Below are 19,880 nucleotides of genomic sequence, written 5' to 3'. Positions count from 1 at the left end.
TTTTGTTATTCCCAAGTCGGTACAGTGTAAAAAATAACAAACTCTTTCGACAAAAAGACGATGGCTTGGGCGACGGTGAATCTAGGGATCAGAATGAGATCGGTTGATTCTGATTCTGGTTGGTATTGGTTTATTAAGGTTTTGGATTTTTCGGGATGTTCCCTTGGTTCACGCTGTGATGCGAAGGAAAGAACAAGATTCAGTGATTATTGTGGAGGTTTTCTGCGTTTGCCATGGGATATATTTTTGATTTTGCAGATTGGTTTTCTCTGGGATCGTGGTATCATAAATGGGGGATTTCGTCCGACGTAATGGTGGCTCGATTTTCAGATCTCCGGATCTCTATTTTTCTGGAATTTATTTGGCTTCGATCGGATTACACGAGGGTTTATCTGCGGTAGGAGTTTTATTATTTGTGCAAATCAGATCAGCTTCGATTGATTCTGATTTATGGAGGACACGAAGTTGGTTTCTTCTTCTGGGAGATTTGGTAGTCAATGTGACTTGTTTTTCGATCTGGACGAATCGGGGGGATCTCCATGGCTGCTTTCACGGGTTTTTTTTGGTTCGATGTTTTTGGGAAGTGGGTTTGTGTAAGAGGGGTAGCATCCGAACAATTATTCCTCATCACAACTTGTTTGCTATTCAGTCATTTGCTCTCTTTTGCGATCTCTCTTTTTTTCTTTGGCTTGGCCTAATAAACTTGGTCATGTCTCAAAGCAGTCTTTTGGGTATGAATGAGTCTGGGAAGACATCGCAAGGTTTGGTGGGTCAAATGAGATTGGTGAGGGACCTAACCCGAAGAACCAGGAAATGGAGAAGGGAGCAGCTGGTGGGTCAAAGCCACCTACACCACAGAATAATAAATGAAGATCTTAAGTTGGAATTGTCAAGGGCTTGGTAATAAAGCGACTATTGGTTATCTCAGGTATTTGTGGGGGAAACATAGACCTGATTTTCTTTTTCTTTCTGAAACTAGACAATCTTTTTTCTGTTTTTGAACCTTTTGTTGGTCATTTTGGTTATTCACATTTAAAAACGGTTGAACCTATTGGTTGTAGTGGTGGTCTTGCACTTTTTTATAATAATAATAATAATGTTTCCATTTTATTTGAATCTAATAGAATTATGATATAGAAGTGGTATAGAAAAGAAAGTTAATTTATCTATCTTTTATTTATGGTGATCCGGTTCCAAAGAACCAAGATCTGGTTTGGGAACGATTAACAAGGATTGGTTTGAATCGAGATGCTCCATGGTTTCTAATTGGGGATTTCAATGAGTTAAAAGGGAATCATGAGAAACGGGGTGGCAAGCTGCGCCATGCCTCTTCTTTTGTATCTTTTAACTCAATGATTCGACATTGTGGCTTACTTGAATTTCCTGTTCTTGGGGACAGTCTTTCCTGGAGAGGGTGGCGAGATAAGAAACCGATAAGGTGTCGATTAGATCGGGCTTTGGCAAATGAAGAGTTGCATGATTTGTTTAAAGATTCCTTTACGAAGTACTTACCAATGATTGCATCGGATCATAAGCCCCTGCTAGCTGTTATTGAGGATAAGATTAGACGGGGTCGGGGGAGTTTCATTTTGATAGACGGTGGTTAGATAAGGAGGGTTTCTTTGCTGCGGTTAATGAGGGATGGGAGGCTATGTCGGGGGATGTACCCTCTTCCACCCATGTGGATAAAATTACCAAATGTCGCCGTGTTATTTCTCGATGGAGGAAAGAGCAATTACCTTATGGACGGGAGACAATTGAGGACATAAAGTCTAAATTAGCGGTGGCTCAGGAGAATGATGCTACTTCAGTTGATGAGCTTGCAGAGCTGACTTGGAGGTTACGAGAGGCGTATAGGGATGAGGAGGTGTATTGGTATCAAAAAAGCAGAAGTCGGTGGATGAGGCTTGGTGACCATAACACCAGTTATTTCCATGCTCAGACAAAGCAACGACGTGTTCGGAACCGCATTGTTGGTCTCCATGACCAGCATGGTAATTGGATGACGGAGGAGAGTGATATCCAACATATTGCGGTCTCTTATTTTCAGAATCTATTTACATCCTCGGATCCTTCGAATTTTGCGGAAATGTTAGATGAGGTTTAACCAGCTATTTCACTGGAGGCAAATGAATTTTTAACTCGAGAGGTTACAGAAGAGGAGATTAAACAAGCGTTATTCATGATGCATCCGGATAAGGCTCCGGGACCAGATGGGATGACTGCCCTTTTTTACCAGAAAGCATGGGCTACGGTTAAAGCAAATCTAGTGCTTTTGGTCAATTCCTTCTTGTGGAATGGAGATTTTTATAAAAGGTTCAATGTGACAAATATCTGTCTTATCCCAAAGGTGGATAAGCCAACAAGGATGACAGAGTTACGGCCCATTAGCCTATGCAAGGTTGGTTATAAAATTATATCTAAGGTCTTGTGCCAGCGACTCCGCACTATTTTACCATCTCTCGTATCGGAAACTCAATCGGCGTTTGTCGAGGGTCATTTAATTTCAGACAATATTTTGATCACTCAGGAAATGTTCCACGGTTTACGAACCAACCCCTCTTGTAAGGGGAAGTTCATGGTTATAAAAACGGATATGAGTAAGGCCTATGACCAGGTAGAGTGGTCTTTTGTCGAGCACTTGCTCAGGCAGTTCAGGTTTTGTGAGAGGTGGATATCCTGGATTATGTGTTGTGTTAAATCGGTTCAATACAAGGTCTTACTTAATGGGCAGGCATATGGGGTCAATTATTCCTTGTCGGGGCTTACGTCAGGGGGACCCTTTATCGCCTTATCTTTTTATTCTTTGCACAGAGGTACTTATTGCACATTTTCGGAAAGCAGAACGGCTGAAACTTCTTACTGGAATCAAGGTTTCAACTGCTAGTCCCGCCATTTCCCATCTCTTATTTGCGGATGACAGTCTCTTTTTCTGTCATCCGCAATGTGAAGGAGCAATGTGAAGTGGTGTTGGATATCCTTAAGAAATATGAACGGGTTTCTGGCCAACAAATCAATTTTCAAAAATCCTCGGTCCAGTTTGGACACACGGTGGATTCTAACCTCAGGGAAGAATTAAAAGAGTTCTGGGGATCACAAATTTGGGTGATATAGGATCTTACTTAGGTATCCCGGAAAGCCTGGGTGGGGCTAAGACGAAAATATTTTTGTTTGTTCAGGACAGGTTGCAAGCACGGGCAAGTGGGTGGCCGACTAGGCTTTTATCAAAAGAAGGTAAGGAGGTGATGATCAAGTCTGTTGCTACGGCTGCCCCTACTTTTGTGATGTCGTGTTTCAGACTACCTAAGACGGTTACGAGGAAGTTGACTAGTGAAATTTCTAATTTTTGGTGGAGTTCATCTGGACAATCACGAGGACTACACTGGGTAGCGTGGGATAAACTATGTAATGGTAAAGATGCAGGGGGTTTAGGTTTCCTGTGCTTGGATGATTATAACACCGCTCTGCTGGCAAAGCAGCTCTGGCGTTTGATCATAGTACCAGACTCACTTTTTGCACGGGTTTTTAAAGGACGATACTATCGGCACTCTGATCCTTTGGATCCAATTAAATCTTACTCGCCGTCTTATGGGTGGCGAAGTATAGTTTCTGCTCGCTCTCTGGTTAATAAAGGACTCATTAAACGAGTAGGATCTGTTGCTTCCATTTCTGTATGGACTGACCCATGAATCCCTGCTCAATCCCCGAGACCAGCAATGAGCACAGGATCGCCTTCTGATCCTCTGCTTCGAGTTACAAATCTTATTGACAGGAGTTCTAATTCCTGGGATATGGCTCAGCTTACGGCTACTTTTGTACCAGAAGATGTTGCTATAATTTCTATCTTACCATTGCGACAACCGGATAAACCGGATTTGTTGGGATGGCATTTTACTAAGTCTGGTAAATATTCGGTAAAATCAGGGTACCACTCTCTTCGCTCACATCTGCCGGTTCCCGCTGAGCCGAAAGTACTTGGGCCGGACATAGTACCTCTTCAGGCCTTTGTGTGGAAAATTCGGTGTCCACCGAAACTTCGGCACTTTATGTGGCAAGTTCTTTCGGGTTGTGTGGCAGTTACAGCTAATCTACGGAAACGTGGTATGAGCTGTGATGCTACGTGTGGCCTTTGTGGTTTTCAGGAGGAAACTATTAATCATACCCTCTTTGAATGTCCACCAGCTAGACAGGTTTCGGCTTTGTCACAGTTCCCGACAGCCTTGGGTGTTTTCCCATCGGGATCTGTTTTCACAAACATGGATTTCCTCTTTTGGCGGTTTACAACTATTCCAACACAAGAATTTTTTCCCTGGATTTTGTGGTACATCTGGAAAGCGCGTAATGATAAACTCTTCAGTAATCTGGATTCCAACCCTCTTGCGATCTTGCGGTTAGCGGAGGATGAGGCCAAAACGTGGGCTCTGGCTCAGACAAAGGATATGGCATTAACATCGGATATTAATGTTGAGGTTGTTACCCGGGGAAGTAGGGGCTTACGAGTTCCTAGTTCTTTGTCGAGTTATATTTGTTTTGTAGATGGTTCTTGGAAAGCAACAGATCGTTATGCGGGTAGAGGGTGGTTCTGTACGTCGCCATGGGGTGACGCCCCCACTATGGGAGCTGCCAACCTTCGCCGTAGTCTCTCCCCTCTTCATGCCGAAATTGAAGCCCTTGTTTGGGCTATGCGTTGTATGATTGGGGCGGATAACCAATCTGTCGTTTTCCTTACCGACTGCTCCGACTTAGTGAAGATGGTGTCTTCGCCTTCTGAGTGGTCAGCCTTTACACCTTACTTGGAGGACATCCAGGCAGACAAAGAGGAGTTTACTTCCTTTTCCTTAGCCTACGTCCCGCGTTCTCAGAATAGCAAAGCGGATAATTTGGCGCGACGTGTTCGCACAGTTTCGCATTTGGCTACCTTAAAAAGGTACTGGCTTGTTTGAGCCAATTTTGTTTCTTTGTTGTAAAAGAAAAAATAATAATAATAAGATAATAATTTTTTTGAAATTCTCATGTAAAATATGGTCCCAATAATATCATCAATTAATAATCATGTAAATTTACATATAATATATATATATGCTGATATAGTAAAGTATGTTTCTCTTAAACCTTATATCTATAAAAAGAATTTTATTTTGCATCTTCAAACAATAATGATATAAAATTGACTATAACATTCCATAAAACAGCTAAAATTTTTTAAAGTTTTCAATTTATAAATATGCATCATTTACATTTTGATAGTTTGATAGACTTTTAAAATGTAATAACTGATATTTTTATTCATAAATTTGAATATTTGTGTCATGTGTATAAGTGAATTTGTCTATAATATTTGTAATTTATTGTTAATAATATTTTTTAATTTTTCAAATTAAATTCCAATACTATAAAATTTACAACATCCAAAATTCTAATCTTATTTTGCAAAAATTATCTCAATTTATAATTTTTGAAAAATTAAAAAAATTAAAAATATACTTATAAATTAATAATTATTAATTTATAAATAAATTAATATCACTATAAATTAATAAAATATCTTGGTACCAACATTATTAACTTATAGAGATTTTACTGTATAAGGTATATAAATATAATAACCGAAGCCAAAATAATCAAATATTTAGTTCCATTTTCATTATCGATTTGGTTAACGATTTGTATTAATGCACCTTAATTTAATTACAGGGAAGAGGATTAAAAATAAAATAAAAATTAAAAAATAACCTGAGAAACGAAAGTGAAATAGTAGCGAGTCTCGTCTCCTCCTCTTTCCCCGGATACAGCGAAGAGAAATAGGAGCCGAGTTTGAAACTCAAAAAAGCTATAAAAATGGGTCAGCTCGCTCTTCAGAGACTCCCGCCGTTAGCTTCGCTTCCAAGACGCCCTCCTTCTCTTCCCCCACCGTCTTCTGCTCCTCCGTCTCTCCCTTCCGCAACCTCTCGCCGCCCTCGATTCTACGTCGCCAGGTCTTTTTTTTTTTTTTTCTCTCTAATTGGTCTGTATGCAACTCTGTTTACTTTCGTTATGGATTTACAATTCAATGGAGTCCTGTTGGGTATATCCTCGCATAGGGAGCTTCGTTTTTCGTTGTTTACAGTATTGATTTGTTACCATGGGTTGTTGTTTCTCATCATCCGTTTGCATCGGCATCCAAAAAATATCTTGGTGTCGTGTTGTATTATTAGTTACAAACTTACACACATGAATTTTCCCCTAATCCTGGTGTCTCTTGCTTGTGAAAAAATAGAGCGATGTCATCTCACATTGTTGGTTATCCCCGAATTGGGCCGAAGAGAGAGCTTAAATTTGCATTGGAATCTTTCTGGGATGGGAAAACCAGTGTTGATGATTTGCAAAACGTTGCTGCCAACCTGAGAAAATCCATTTGGAGACATATGGCTGATGCAGGAATCAAATATATTCCCAGCAACACTTTTTCATACTATGATCAGATGTTGGATACCACAGCTATGCTTGGTGCTGTTCCTTCTAGATATGGTTGGGAAGGTGGTGAGATTGGGTTTGATGTTTACTTCTCCATGGCACGGGGAAATGCTTCTGTTCCTGCTATGGAAATGACCAAGTGGTTTGATACCAACTAGTAAGTTGAAATCCTCTTTTCTTTTTCTGTCTTTAAAGTTTTTTTTAGTCAGTTATAATGCTAATTAATGCCCTAACAGCCATTACATTGTTCCTGAGTTGGGTCCTGATGTTGAATTCTCCTATGCATCTCACAAGGCTGTGGTTGAATTTAAGGAGGCTAAAGCAGTAAGTTGACTAGAACCTTTCTCAATTTTATTGCCCGGAAAAAGGTTTTAGTTGAGCTGTTACTGTTCTCTTGATACTGACATATAGATAGTTTATGGTATCGCTTGTGCATTTGTAATTCTCTTCAGCGTTCCTCTTTTTCCCCCAAGGTTCTTATTCACAGCTGTGCTTTTGGCTGTTCATGGCGCAGCTTGGCATAGACACATTTCCCGTGCTCATTGGTCCCATGACCTACTTACTCCTGTCAAAACCAGCAAAGGGTGTCGAAAAATCATTCTGTCTTCTTTCTCTGATTGACAAGATCCTTCCTGTCTACAAGTAAGAATATTTTGAGGCCAACTGCGAGGTTTTTAGAAATTAGCGACACCAAATTAAATTCAAAAGATTCAATTTCATTTGGATAGTGCTCAGAACCTTAGCTTGTTTCTGTGGCATTTGTTTTGACAGAGAAGTTTTGGCTGATCTCAAATCTGCTGGTGCTCGATGGATTCAGTTCGATGAGCCTATACTTGTGATGGATCTTGATACCAGCCAATTGCAGGCATTTTGCGATGCGTACTCTCACATGGAGTCATCTTTGGCGGGCTTGAATGTTCTTATTGCCACATACTTTGCAGATGTTCCTGCTGAAGCATACAAGGCCTTGATGTCTTTGAAATGTGTAACTGGGTTTGGATTTGATCTCGTTCGTGGATTGGAAACTCTTGAGTTGATCAAAGAAAATTTTCCTCCTGGAAAACTACTGTTTGCTGGAGTTGTTGATGGGCGGAACATATGGGCGAATGATCTGTCTGCGTCACTCAAGACACTACAGACTCTTGAAGACATTGTTGGGAAAGGTTTCAGTATAAAAAAGTTCAGTTGATTGCTATAACTTTCCTGTCTAGCTTCAGAATGATGTAAACCTTTCTCTTTTCTTTGCAGAAAAAGTCGTGGTTTCTACTTCTTGCTCTCTACTCCATACAGCTGTGGACTTGGTGAATGAAATTAAACTTGATAAAGAACTAAAATCGTGGCTTGCATTTGCTGCACAAAAGGTCGTTGAAGTGAATGCACTTGCTAAATCATTCTCTGGGGTTAAGGATGAGGTACATCTTTACTTATACATTATGCAAAACTTCCGAAGTTTTTAATCTTGGAACATGTTGTAGGCTCTGCGTTTCTAGTTATAGAAGGTCTTTGAGTTATAATATTTCCCACAATTGAATTTATCGACTTAAAACATATGTTTGAATGACTGCAACTACATAGATGCCGAAATTTTTTACGTGGGACATTACTTTTATTTGCTATCAGAAGAAGTTAACCTTCGACTTTTTGTTGTTTTGGTCCCTTTGTAGGCATTGTTTTCTTCTAATTCCATGCGTCAAGCTTCTAGAAGATCATCTCCAAGGGTGACAAATGTATCTGTGCAGCAGGATGTAAGGGCATATCTATCAAATTGCTCTCTCTCTTTTTTTTTTTTGCATCCTGGACAGATACATTTGTTCATCTTTACTTTTTTTTGCAGCAGGATGTAAGGGCATATCTATCAAATTGCTCTCTCTCTTTTTTTTGCTATCAAATTGCTCTCTCTCTTTTTTTTTTGTATCTTAGTTACTTTCTCACTTAGGTTGCTGCAGTAAAGGAATCTGATCACCGCCGTTCTACAGAAGTAAGTGTTAGGCTTCAAGCTCAGCAGAAGAAGTTAAACCTTCCTGCTCTTCCAACAACTACAATCGGATCTTTTCCTCAGACCACGGATCTCAGACGGATACGCAGAGAATTCAAGGCCAAAAAGTAAGCCTATCTAAGCCAGTAATGTATCTGAAAATTTCTAACAATTCATTATTTTAATACTCATGCATACGCTGCATTTGCAGGATATCAGAAATTGACTATGTCCAGACTATCAAAGAGGAATATGAAAAGGTTGTCAAGCTTCAGGAAGAGCTTGGGATTGATGTATTGGTGCATGGAGAGGCAGAGGTGACAATATACCTTAACCTAGGTTTATTATCCAAATTATTCCATTGTTTACCCCTGATATGACATAGTCCTGCAGAGAAACGATATGGTGGAGTATTTTGGTGAGCAACTGTCTGGCTTTGCTTTCACTTCAAATGGGTGGGTCCAATCATATGGGTCCCGCTGTGTTAAGCCACCTATCATCTATGGTGATGTCACCCGGCCAAAGGAAATGACTGTTTTCTGGTCGTCAATGGCACAGAAAATGACCCAACGTCCTATGAAAGGGATGCTCACTGGCCCTGTTACAATTCTCAATTGGTCCTTTGTTAGAAATGACCAACCAAGGTATGACAACTAAGCCTCTCAAGTTTTCTTTCACGCTTATGATATTTTATCTCACCATTCTTGTTGTTTATAGGCATGAGACGTGTTTCCAAATTGCACTTGCCATCAAAGATGAGGTTGAGGACCTTGAGAAGGCCGGTGTCACTGTTATCCAAATTGATGAAGCTGCATTAAGAGAGGGATTGCCTCTCAGAAATTCTGAGCAAAAGTTTTACCTTGACTGGGCCGTCCATGCATTCAGAATCACAAACTGCGGTGTGCAAGACACTACTCAGGTCATCTGTATTTCACTTTATTGCTCCTTGCCATTTTAAGAATATTGTTTACCAGTATGTTGACGAGAATGAGGTTTCTGCCATTTTCGTGGACAATGGAACGTGATATTAAGATGAAGGATGTTAAAACATGACTGAATTATGATAGAGATCTAATTTATTCAATGAGTTTTGTTATTCAAATGAAACCTTTTAATCGTATTCCTTGTACTTCATGCAGATCCACACCCACATGTGCTACTCAAATTTCAACGACATTATCCACTCAATCATTGATATGGATGCTGATGTGATCACTATTGAGAACTCACGGTCAGATGAGAAGCTCTTGTCAGTCTTCCATGAAGGAGTGAAATACAGTGCCGGAATCGGTCCAGGGGTTTATGACATCCACTCTCCTCGTATCCCATCCGCTGAAGAAATAGCTGAGCGTATCAAAAAGATGCTTGCTGTTCTGGACAGCAAAGTCCTTTGGGTGAACCCTGACTGTGGCCTAAAGACTCGGAATTACACTGAAGTTAAAGCCGCACTTAGCAACATGGTTGCCGCTGCTAAGCTAATCCGCTCTCAGTTAAATAAGTCATAGACCTTCCTCAAGTTTGTTTCATAAAGTTTGCTTTGGTTATATATAGAATTTCTCTACGAGTGCCTGGAATGGACTTAGTTTTATGCATGCCATCAAATCTCATCACTTTTCAGTTTTCATCTTATTTTGTAGAATATCTCCACTTGTAGATTTTTACTTCTAATTCATTTAGCAATCCTCGTTGAGTTAGTACTTATTTTATAGTTCTAATTTTTTTCCTCAATTCTAGTAAAAATGCCAGGCACCGGTATTCATTATACTAAGGGTAATTAAAATCTGTAAAGTAGAGTCTTTTCTCATTTCTCGTCACACATTTGTATAGAGTGGAATAGGCAATTATTATTTATCTTTTCGCATGAGCAAGATTATACATTGTGAGATACAACTGTAAGGGTCACTTATTCCTCGGTATCCCACACAAAGGATGAACGTACTGCATTTCTAGCATACAGTAAGATAAGCAGAACCAATGACACCGAAGCAGCCAAATTGCAAAGTAACTGTCTTTTGTTCTTAGCTTCCTTTACCACATTTCCAGTTGCCTCTTTGTACTTCTCGAACCATTTTGCTCCAACTTTGTCTTTCTCCTCATCCTTGGAATCCAAAGGTCCTTTAGTCTCACCAATTAATTCCTTTTTTCCATTCTGTAATTCCCTTGCTTTTTGCTGTGCATCATGTTTCAGCTGCTGTGCAACATGTTTCAGCTGATCGGTTTTTTGCTGTGCATCATGTTTCAGCTGATCGGTTTTTTGCTGTGCATCATGTTTCAGCTGCTGTGCAACATGTTTCAGCTGATCATTTTTACCACCGCTCGGCTTCTCAGCCATTGCTTTTTGACCATGGCCTTGTTTTCTCTCATGCAGATCATGGTTTTTCATGATCACCGGTGGTTTGACTGGTGATGGTGGCTTAGTTTGAGGGATTTCTGTCTTGATTTTGGGATGTCGGATGTAGAGTTTGTTATCCTTGAACATAGCTGAAATCGAGTCAGTGTCAACAGTCAAGGGAACAGGAATTTCCTTGTGGAAGCGAAGCCATTTGTTTCCCCCAGTTGCACGTTCTCCTATAAGTCTTAGCTTCCTTGTTGCGGTTACCGCCACCTTAAGTTGTTCTTTCTTGAATCCTAACCACAAAAGAAAATGCCGATGAGCTTTGCTTCCTCTTACCAAACTCTTTTCTCTCTATTCTGTGTGTAATGTAGAAAACAGAACACCAAATAAAAAAGATCGAGAAGAAGAAAACGAACCTGGAAGATCAGCGACAAGGACCTCGGCGTCTGGTTCAGAGGTCCATCTAGTTACAGGCTCAAATTCTTGGTAAACCCGTTCGATTCCAAAGTTAGCCATCCTCTCTATCTCTTTCTCTCTTTTGTTTTAGTCCTGCTCTTTCTTTTTTGGTTAATAGGTAATGTTTTGTTTTGTGAGAAAGCAGAGATAGATCTCTATGATTTTATAGGCCAAGAGTATTATTAAGACAACAAAGAGATTTGTGATTTGGTTTTAGTTTGAAGTTACGAAGGCTTAATTCTTTGGGTTTTCCACTTCCTCTTTCTCTTCTTTGAGTTTACTTTGTCTTAAAGATTTTGATGATTCTTTTTCTTTGGATCGAGTTTAGGCATTAAGTGTCCCTTTTTATTTGCCTGTCCACAAATTTAGAGTTTCAACAAATAAATAATCATATATTTCTAATTACTATCGTATATTATATACAGGTTTCATTATACATATGTATATGAGACAACATTGAATTATACATATGCAACGTTGAGTGATGATGAATCCAAACACAACACCACCATTGTCATGCTCACAATCTTCTAAGATTATGTCCTGCCCTGCCCATATTATATATATTTAAGAAAAAACTAGAAGAAAACAATTCTTGAACCTGATTAAAGATTTTAGAAAAACAAAATTATTGAAGAGTTAATACATGCAGCTTATTACAGAAACCGATTTATCGTAAGCCCATACATTTTTATGCGATTAAAGCATTGTTGCAAGCACTTACAAAGTAAACACATACAGAGCAATTACATTCACATCATAATCACAAACATATGCTATTATATTTTCTTCCTCTGTTGGATTTTCCATTCCAAGTATTTCTCGACAACATCGAGTCCACAAAACTCCTTCACAACAGGCATTGTTGCTGGAACAGGCAATTCAAAGTACGTATCAGCCCCTTGTTGGTTACTGTTCCATGTCAGAATCTGTTTCCTGGCTTCTTTAACAGCTGCTCGTACCGCGCAGTGAACAGAAGCCGCTAAAAGCAGTGGCGGTTCACCCGAAGCTGTATCAAAACCAAAACAAAAAGTTTGAAAAAAAGACTTTTGAGTTTTGATCTTTTGGGTTTCAATAAAGAGAAATCAATGAGAAAAAAAAACATAGATAATTAAAAGTCACCTTTGGATGAAAGAACACGATTCTTGTGTTGTCCACTGTTGAGAATCTCCACATTGAACTGTCTTGGGATTGTATCGACCGTTGGGATCTTGTAAGTCCATGTGCTGTCTGTTACCACGAGACCATCTGAGTTCATTAGGAACTCTTCAAGCATGAAGAACCCAAGTCCTTGAACAAATGCTCCTTCAATCTATAAACAAATTTTTTAAAAAACATATAACACTACAAATTTAGATCAAGAACCAGACAAAGACACACATAGAGTGGTTTCCCGGGACTAACCTGTCCTAAATCAACAGCGGGATTGAGACTCTTCCCACAATCATAGATAATATCCGTGCGCAGAATCGTTGTTTCTCCCGTCAGAACATTTATTTCAACCTGTTGATTACAACCAAAGAAAGAAGTGAAATCATTTCACAAAATGTAAGTAAGCTGAGATCATCTTTTCTTCAATATTTGGAGCTTTACCTCGCTTGCTCCAACTCCATAGTTAATATATTCTTCGGTGGAGTCGTCCGGCAAGTATAAGCTACTAACCGACATGTTTATCGATTGCATATAAGCCTACACCAGACAGTTCAAGAGTCAAAACATTCTTAAGTTCATTCAAATTAACCAGAGAACATGAGACGCATGAATAATGTTTCAAGATTATGGACCTGACTGATGAGGTTATCCCAAGTCACAGGTCCTCCTGTTTGCTCCACCAAAGCATTCTTGACGGGTAATAGCCTTTCGACTAAGCCATCACAACAAATCCTAACCGCTTCGCTGCTCGCTTCAGAGGTTGTGCTACCAGCAGTCATTGACCCTTGCACCATACTTAAGGTGTCGGATTGGATGACCCTGATTTTCCTGAGCAGCTCATCGCTTGCAGTACCGCATTGGACCATACCAAGAGAATATGCAGCCATCTGTTTAACCTTTGTCCACAGCCCTTGTCCTATCTCAATCCCTTGAACCTCAACCACTATTGATCCATCCCTCAAAACGCTTACTCTTCCGGGTGTTGATCGCATACTAACTGCATAAACCGCAGGCACACGTGAGATCCCTCTCTTTCTCCACTTGTTTGATGTATTAAAACCCTCAACCTCCTTCTTCCGCTGGTTAAATCCTGAGAACTCAGCGATTTTGTCCCAAAGAAAAGGTAACGTGTACTCAGGGGATTCACCAGCTCTGACATTGTGAAACAACCTCAAGCTATCATACGTGTGGAGGTTAACCTTCCTGATCTCATCCACATCAACTGAAAGATATGAAGCTACTTTTTCAATGATGGCTTCTCCGATATATGATCCTTGTACATCACCAGGAGCTCTAACCGCGGTTCTGCTCACAGTGTTTGTTTTGCATAATATCGCATTGAAAGAGAGAGCACCCCAATCATACTTCATCAGTGCTCCTTGGATCCCCTTTGGTATAAGCGGGCTTACATCTTCGGTTAACCCTGCATCAAGTAACACCTCTATATCCAAAGCAGTAATCTTTCCATTGGACTTGAATCCAACACTATATGGGACTTTCATCGGATGTCTTCCTCCCGTAGTTATCATATCCGTTTTTCGGTTCACATATGTTCTCACCGGACGCTGCATTTTGGATGCTGCAAGTGCACAGGCTGCAGCCACCTAGAAACAGGTTGTTCCAAGAAAGAAAACAATGTTAAAATTAAACATCAAACTCTCTCAGTTGAGCGTAGTAGTAATTTTAAATTGCGAACTCACAGGCATTGCCTTGATGGCTTTCCCACCAAATCCACCTCCAACTCTTCTAGTGATGACACGAACATTGTTCTCAGGAACTCCAAGACATCCAGCAATGGTTTGATGTACAAACTCGGGGATTTGAGTCGAGCTATAAACCACCATACAGTTGTCTTCATCCGGCACTGCGAGTGCCGTTTGTGTCTCCATATAAAAGAAGTACTGTGATCCGAAATTTATCTACACATATAACACAATCAAAGAGATTAATAATGATGGTTAGACAACAACAGGACTTAAAAGAGACATTCATATCTTGGAAGGGAAACCACCTTTGATCCAAGAATCTTGTGTTCAGCTTCATCCATTCCTTTGGTAATATCACCGACCGGGTAACCACGCAGAGGTGGAGGGATGTCGAAAACGCTAGACTTTTCGACAGCTTCTTCTAAGGACAGTATCGGCGGTTCTAAATCCTTTGTGTCATAATCAATCACAACAAGATTTGCTGCAATATCTGCATGCTTTTGACTATCTGCAACCTACATATAAAACATACTGAATCTAAGTTAATTCCTCACAAAAATGCTTCAGAGGAAAAGAGAATTCCTTCAACGAACTTACCAAAATTGCGATTATCTGACCCGCGCAATGAGTGATTTCTTCTGCAAACAAAAGATCCGACGTAAAGAAACCGGTGGTACCCATATTTTTCCCGCCTTTGGGAATATCCTTGTAAGTAATTATGCCAACAACTCCTTCAGGAACTCTGTTTTGCTTGAACTTTATACTCTTAATCCGTGCCAGCGGCATTGTACTGTAGATAAATGCACCGTATAGACAATTTTCAGGAGCAGGAATATCGTCTACATAAACAGCTTCACCTGCAAATTTATTTTAAAAACATTAACAGAGAAGCAATGTTTCGCATCTTCACGAAGCAAATGATCAAAGAGTATAATTAGTACTCACCAGATGCTTGAAGACAAGCTCCAGCCTTTGTAATGCCTTTACCGACTGGACTATGTTCTTGAGTTTCAACTATTTGTTGTGAAGATGACAGCATAGCTTCAGCTTTCAAAGATTCAACATTCTGATGATCTGAACCATTCTCTTTGCATCCTCCATTGAGCAAACCGTTTGTAGTTTTAGCGTTTGTTTCAGTTAAAGATCCGAAGAACTCGAAGAGAAAAGTAACAGCCAAGCTTGATCTGTAACCGGGATTCAAAGTACCCTTATCAGGTACTATCTCATCTTTAAGTAAGCCAATAGCTTCCGACAAAACTTCATCAGACATCACTTTTCCTATAAGAAAGTCTTCAACATTACTCGCCCTGTGTGCATGTTTGGTTCCATAAGCCCCAAAAACCAACCGGCAATCATTTACAACGATGCCATCAAGTGCTTCACTCAAAGACACTTCAGCTGAGAAAGCCGCATTCAGAAATGCCAATGCGTTTCCTAGAGGACGTGGCGCTGCTCTATAAGTTTCAAAGAGCAAAGCAGAACCGTTCTTCTTCACAGGGCGCCAAGACGGAATCTGGACGCTCAAAAGAAGAGATTTGGCTTCAAGAGGAGGCTGTTCAAGAAACTTTTCTAATGTGAACTCTTCTTGAACCGAGCTGTTAGTCATGATCTTCACCGTTGCTCCAGCAGCAACAAGTATGGTTGTGAGATCCGAAGGAAACTGTTTCCTCTGCGCCATGATGATGTTTCCACCTATCGTTCCCGTGTTCCTCACAAATCTGTTTGCGATCTTTTCCATATGAGTAGCGATCTTAGCCAACATGGGAACATTTTCTTGCTCTCTTAGAACCTCAATAGCTTTAGATAAAGTAACAGAAGCTCCTAATTCAACTCCACTCTCATCTTTTCTCACCAGAGTAAGCTCAGGAATCCGCCTGATATCGATAAATCTCTCGTACTTCCTCTCTTTTTCTTCTTTGTAATACCCGGTGCTCGTGTTACCTGCAACTAACTTAACCGACGACGAACCATTCTCGACTTCTAATAACCCTTGAAGCTCCGAAACACTAACAGGACTCGACCATCTGTACTTTCTTGAATCAAGACTCATCTCGTTCTTGATTTCTTTCTCCAAGAATTCTGGAAATGTACAGATAACCTGAGATGATGTGTGATCGTAACATGGCAACCTTCCTAATACCTCACCTCTGTTTTCTCCCTTCTTGCAAAAGGTATTAAATCCAAGATCTTCGATATCCACATCCGCTGCAAAACTCGTACAAGCGTCCACGAGGGGCCTGTATCCAGTACACCGGCATAGGTTCCCCAACACAGCTTTCTCAGCTTCTGCAGCGGTGAGGTTTGAGAATCCGCTGCGAGGAGGATGATGAGACTTATCAGCGTTCAAGAGAGCGGAAAACATGGAGACGCTCATTCCGGGTGTGCAGAAACCGCATTGCGTGGCGTGAAAACCTGCGATCCGCTCGTGGACCGCATGGAAACCGACTCTGCTGTTCCCAATACCATCTGAGGTAGTGATGGAGCAGCCATCGATGCTGCAGAGGAGCGTGAGACACGAGCTGATCGTGAAGTCTTCGACTTTTTCGAGCAATGGATCATACTTTGAAAGAATAACAACACAAGCGCCACAACCACCTGCAATTACAGAGGATACAAAACTATTTACTTAGAACCCAAGCATTAGGTTACGTGATGTCTTCTCCAAATATTTATATAAACACAAGCTTCAGAGATATTTTATTCACTCATGGAATTGTTGAACACACAATTCACCATCATAAATTGAAAATTTTCATTTGTAATTAAATAAAATTAAACTCTTCGATCTACATAAAGCATGTGGACCTTTTTGGACTTATTGATCCACTAACTCGTCTTTAGTATTATAATCTAAATCTCCTTTTTAATGTAAACGCATACGCCAACACACAACATAAAAAAATTAGCTATTACGATTATAATTTGCAGTACTTTATGAAAAAAGCTGAAAGGGAAAAGGATCAGCAATATTTTATATGTTGTTTACAAGCACATAGTATAAGATCTGAATCTGGATTATATAACACACCGGTGATAGCACAACAAAAGAAACGAATCTTCGTTTAGAATCGAGTCGGAATCAAATCAATCTTTGACAAAAAAAAAAAAAAAAAGGGATCAGTTTGTCAAGCAATAAGACATAGATAGAATCGGAGGCAAGAACACATCTATTAATTCGAACACAGACTGTTGTTTTTTGGATCAAAAATCATAGAGAAAAAAAACACACACACACACACAAGAACATGAAAAGAAACGTCGACTTTGACTATAGTTATCATCATATCATACCTTCGCCACAACTAAGCTTGACGCTCTTGAAAGGAGTCTTGTTACGCAAGAAATCAACGAGTGTGGTGGAAGGATCAATAGAAGAGAGCTCGAGCTCGTATCTTTCTCCGTTAATGGCGAAAACCAGAGAGGTCTTGCTCTTCATCATCGCTTCTTCTTCTTTTTCTTCAAAAATCAAATTTCTCTCAACCATATAGAACAAACCAAACCAGAGAGTTTAGTTAGCTCCAAGACATCGATCCTCTAAACGTTGGCTTTGGTGATATGTGTAACTCAGTAACTGACACAAAAAGTTTTTACAATATTTTTACTCTGTGTACAAGAGAATATTAATACACGATAAGAAGCGTTTTTGTACGGTTGGTATCTATTGAACGTGAAATATTAGGTAGCTGACGAATTAGTGAAAAGATGAAGCTAACAAAGGTAATTAAATTGGTCAAATAATTCATACTAATTGTTTACAATTGAATTAAATATATGGGAAATGGTTCGATCGCCATCATTTGTTTGCTTTCATTAAAGAGCCTTTAATTTTAGATAAATCGAACTCGTTTACTTGTAGTCTTTCACCGTTTACAAATTGTATACGTGTTGTACTAAAATTTGAATCTGAATCAAAGTGGTGACTGGTGAAGTATGTTGAATATAAAACTAACTACGTACGCAACCAAAAATATTAATTGTACACAATAGAGTCTTGAATGGTTAATCGGTACGCTCCGAACAAACAAAACACATGTTAGTACACATTATATAGTATGCAATTTATGGACCAACCATTCAAAGCTTAGGATTTATAATCTACTTCTTTTAATTTGTTGATGTTGTCAATTTTCACCATCCGAATTCTCACCTATGTGATACATGTCGTACCTCGTACGTTATCTTAAGAAGAAAACTATCCAAAAAAACCCTATATACAAGTGTAAAGTGTCCATCAACAACCTTCATTTGCTAAAAAAATTCCATAAAATATCAATGTCAAAACTTTACAAAAATTGGAGAAAAAACAAAAACTACCAAGATAAGTTTTGACTTTTCAAAGAATGGATTAGTACAATGAAACGTCATATTCTAAAATAATGAGAAATATGTGAGAGAAAACTAAACCAAAATTTTGAAAAAATATATATATGTATACAATATTCACATAGAGAATTAGTCAAACGGCTCGTTAAAAAGAAAATTAGTGAGGAATATTAAATCCTTTGATTCCGAAAGATGAAATCGGAATATACAAGTTTGTTTAAACATTATCCCACTTCTTACAACGAAGAAATAGGTGCCAAAATTAGCACCGCATAGCATCAGATATATTTTGTTCATTAAAATTGTTTAATAGAAAAGATTAAGCCCCATGATTAACTCTCTGTCTCGTAATCTAACTTTTTGTAAGTTTAAAAGTCTCTGGTTTTTCAAATTAAATAACGTTACCAAAATCAGGAAAAATTAAATAACTATTTGCAAAGGATGCAGTATTAAAAAGATGACAACTGGTGTCTCCACTTAGCTTTTGATTTTGGTCCAGATGACATATGTACATTTGTAGTATTAGATGTAATATTAGTTGTCATGTTCAATGAAATTCATATGACATAACATTTCTTTTTATGATAGGTAAAAAATTTCAGATCAAAGCAATAGTAAAAGCAAAAAGGCAAAGCAAAGTGTCAAGAAAACATAACTTTCGAAAAGGTTTTCTTATTTATTATCAATGGTCATAACGCTCTATATATACATAAAGATATATCTTTAAATGATATATGTAAATCTTCCTAAATATATGCAATCAAATCACATATTAAGTGATTAAAATTTCTCATTGATTCCCAAACTAAAAGATATGAGTTGGTACAATCCTATCCTACACTATCCTTACACAAAGTAAGATAATAGTGCAAATCAAAATTCAAATAGTGATTATAATATGTAATATTTAGAATTTTCTGTAAACCAATCAGTAGAGTATCTTTACATAAACTACATTTGCGAATATTATCATCGGGTATACCATAAATGTAATGTGCGAGTGTCATATACATATGTGAAGAGGTTCTTCACCACACATTGGCGCAAGACCTTCCTCATTTAAAATCCCTATAGTGATTATAATATGTAATATTTAGAATTTTCTTTAAACCAATCAGTAGAGTATCTTTACATAAACTACATTTGCGAATATTATCATCGGGTATACCATACATGTAATGTGCGAGTGTCATATACATATGTGAAGAGGTTCTTCACCACACATTGGCGCAAGACCTTCCTCATTTAAAATCCCTCAACATCTCTTCAAACCAGTGATGACCCCCGACCCACACGTTATTACCCTAGTTGTATGAATAGCTCTGATCGAAAGGTACATGTCAGTCTTCTGCATCTAACCAATTAATTCTAGATACGAAAATCTATTGAACCTTTTTATAAATAATATTAAATTTATTGTAAATGATCAAAAAATAAATGAACATTTTTTAAAATACCCATTTTTCGATATCACTTTTCA

The 19,880-nt window shown here is 38.8% G+C and overlaps 4 protein-coding genes across 6 annotated transcripts; 2 read left to right on the top strand and 2 right to left on the bottom strand.

Annotated features, from left to right (window-relative positions):
- The first annotated feature begins 7 nt into the window (after nucleotides 1-7).
- On the top strand, nucleotides 8-10,129 carry LOC104736177 (5-methyltetrahydropteroyltriglutamate--homocysteine methyltransferase 3, chloroplastic). Of its 3 annotated transcripts, none has more exons than XM_010456115.3 (13): nucleotides 8-928; nucleotides 5,695-5,975; nucleotides 6,257-6,610; nucleotides 6,690-6,777; nucleotides 6,968-7,095; nucleotides 7,225-7,616; nucleotides 7,702-7,865; nucleotides 8,118-8,198; nucleotides 8,390-8,556; nucleotides 8,640-8,745; nucleotides 8,822-9,072; nucleotides 9,146-9,347; nucleotides 9,568-10,129. In XM_010456115.3, the coding sequence occupies exons 2-13, from the start codon at nucleotides 5,839-5,841 to the stop codon at nucleotides 9,931-9,933; spliced, it is 2,436 nt and encodes an 811-aa protein (XP_010454417.2). In that variant the 5' UTR covers nucleotides 8-928; nucleotides 5,695-5,838; the 3' UTR covers nucleotides 9,934-10,129. The 3 variants fall into 3 exon arrangements, 1 of the variants encoding a protein (XP_010454417.2); XR_015577372.1 differs by having other exon boundaries at nucleotides 14-928; nucleotides 8,118-8,293; XR_015577373.1 differs by lacking the exon at nucleotides 8-928 and having other exon boundaries at nucleotides 5,701-5,975; nucleotides 8,400-8,556.
- On the top strand, nucleotides 3,717-4,943 carry LOC147929326 (uncharacterized). The gene has a single exon (XM_087480574.1). It carries the CDS (start codon nucleotides 3,717-3,719, stop codon nucleotides 4,941-4,943), a length of 1,227 nt encoding a protein of 408 aa, XP_087336700.1.
- A 123-nt stretch (nucleotides 10,130-10,252) lies between the features above and the next one.
- LOC104736176 (uncharacterized) lies at nucleotides 10,253-11,478 on the bottom strand. Its single transcript, XM_087480105.1, has 2 exons — nucleotides 11,180-11,478; nucleotides 10,253-11,056 (listed from the first exon to the last, which is right to left on the bottom strand). Exons 1-2 carry the CDS (start codon nucleotides 11,277-11,279, stop codon nucleotides 10,332-10,334), a joined length of 825 nt encoding a protein of 274 aa, XP_087336231.1. The 5' UTR covers nucleotides 11,280-11,478; the 3' UTR covers nucleotides 10,253-10,331.
- Nucleotides 11,479-11,814: 336 nt separating this feature from the next.
- LOC104736175 (indole-3-acetaldehyde oxidase-like) lies at nucleotides 11,815-17,820 on the bottom strand. Its single transcript, XM_010456109.2, has 10 exons — nucleotides 17,369-17,820; nucleotides 15,023-16,672; nucleotides 14,675-14,934; nucleotides 14,383-14,592; nucleotides 14,072-14,290; nucleotides 13,004-13,975; nucleotides 12,813-12,908; nucleotides 12,624-12,722; nucleotides 12,342-12,531; nucleotides 11,815-12,228 (listed from the first exon to the last, which is right to left on the bottom strand). The coding sequence occupies exons 1-10, from the start codon at nucleotides 17,559-17,561 to the stop codon at nucleotides 11,999-12,001; spliced, it is 4,119 nt and encodes a 1,372-aa protein (XP_010454411.1). The 5' UTR covers nucleotides 17,562-17,820; the 3' UTR covers nucleotides 11,815-11,998.
- Nucleotides 17,821-19,880: the final 2,060 nt, after the last annotated feature.

Source organism: Camelina sativa, chromosome 13 (assembly GCF_030686135.1).
Source record: "Camelina sativa cultivar CO46 ecotype springtype chromosome 13, ASM3068613v1".
Classification (NCBI taxonomy): domain Eukaryota; kingdom Viridiplantae; phylum Streptophyta; class Magnoliopsida; order Brassicales; family Brassicaceae; genus Camelina; species Camelina sativa.
The sequence above is the reverse complement of the archived record's forward strand: the minus strand, read 5'-3'. Positions and strand labels throughout refer to the sequence as shown.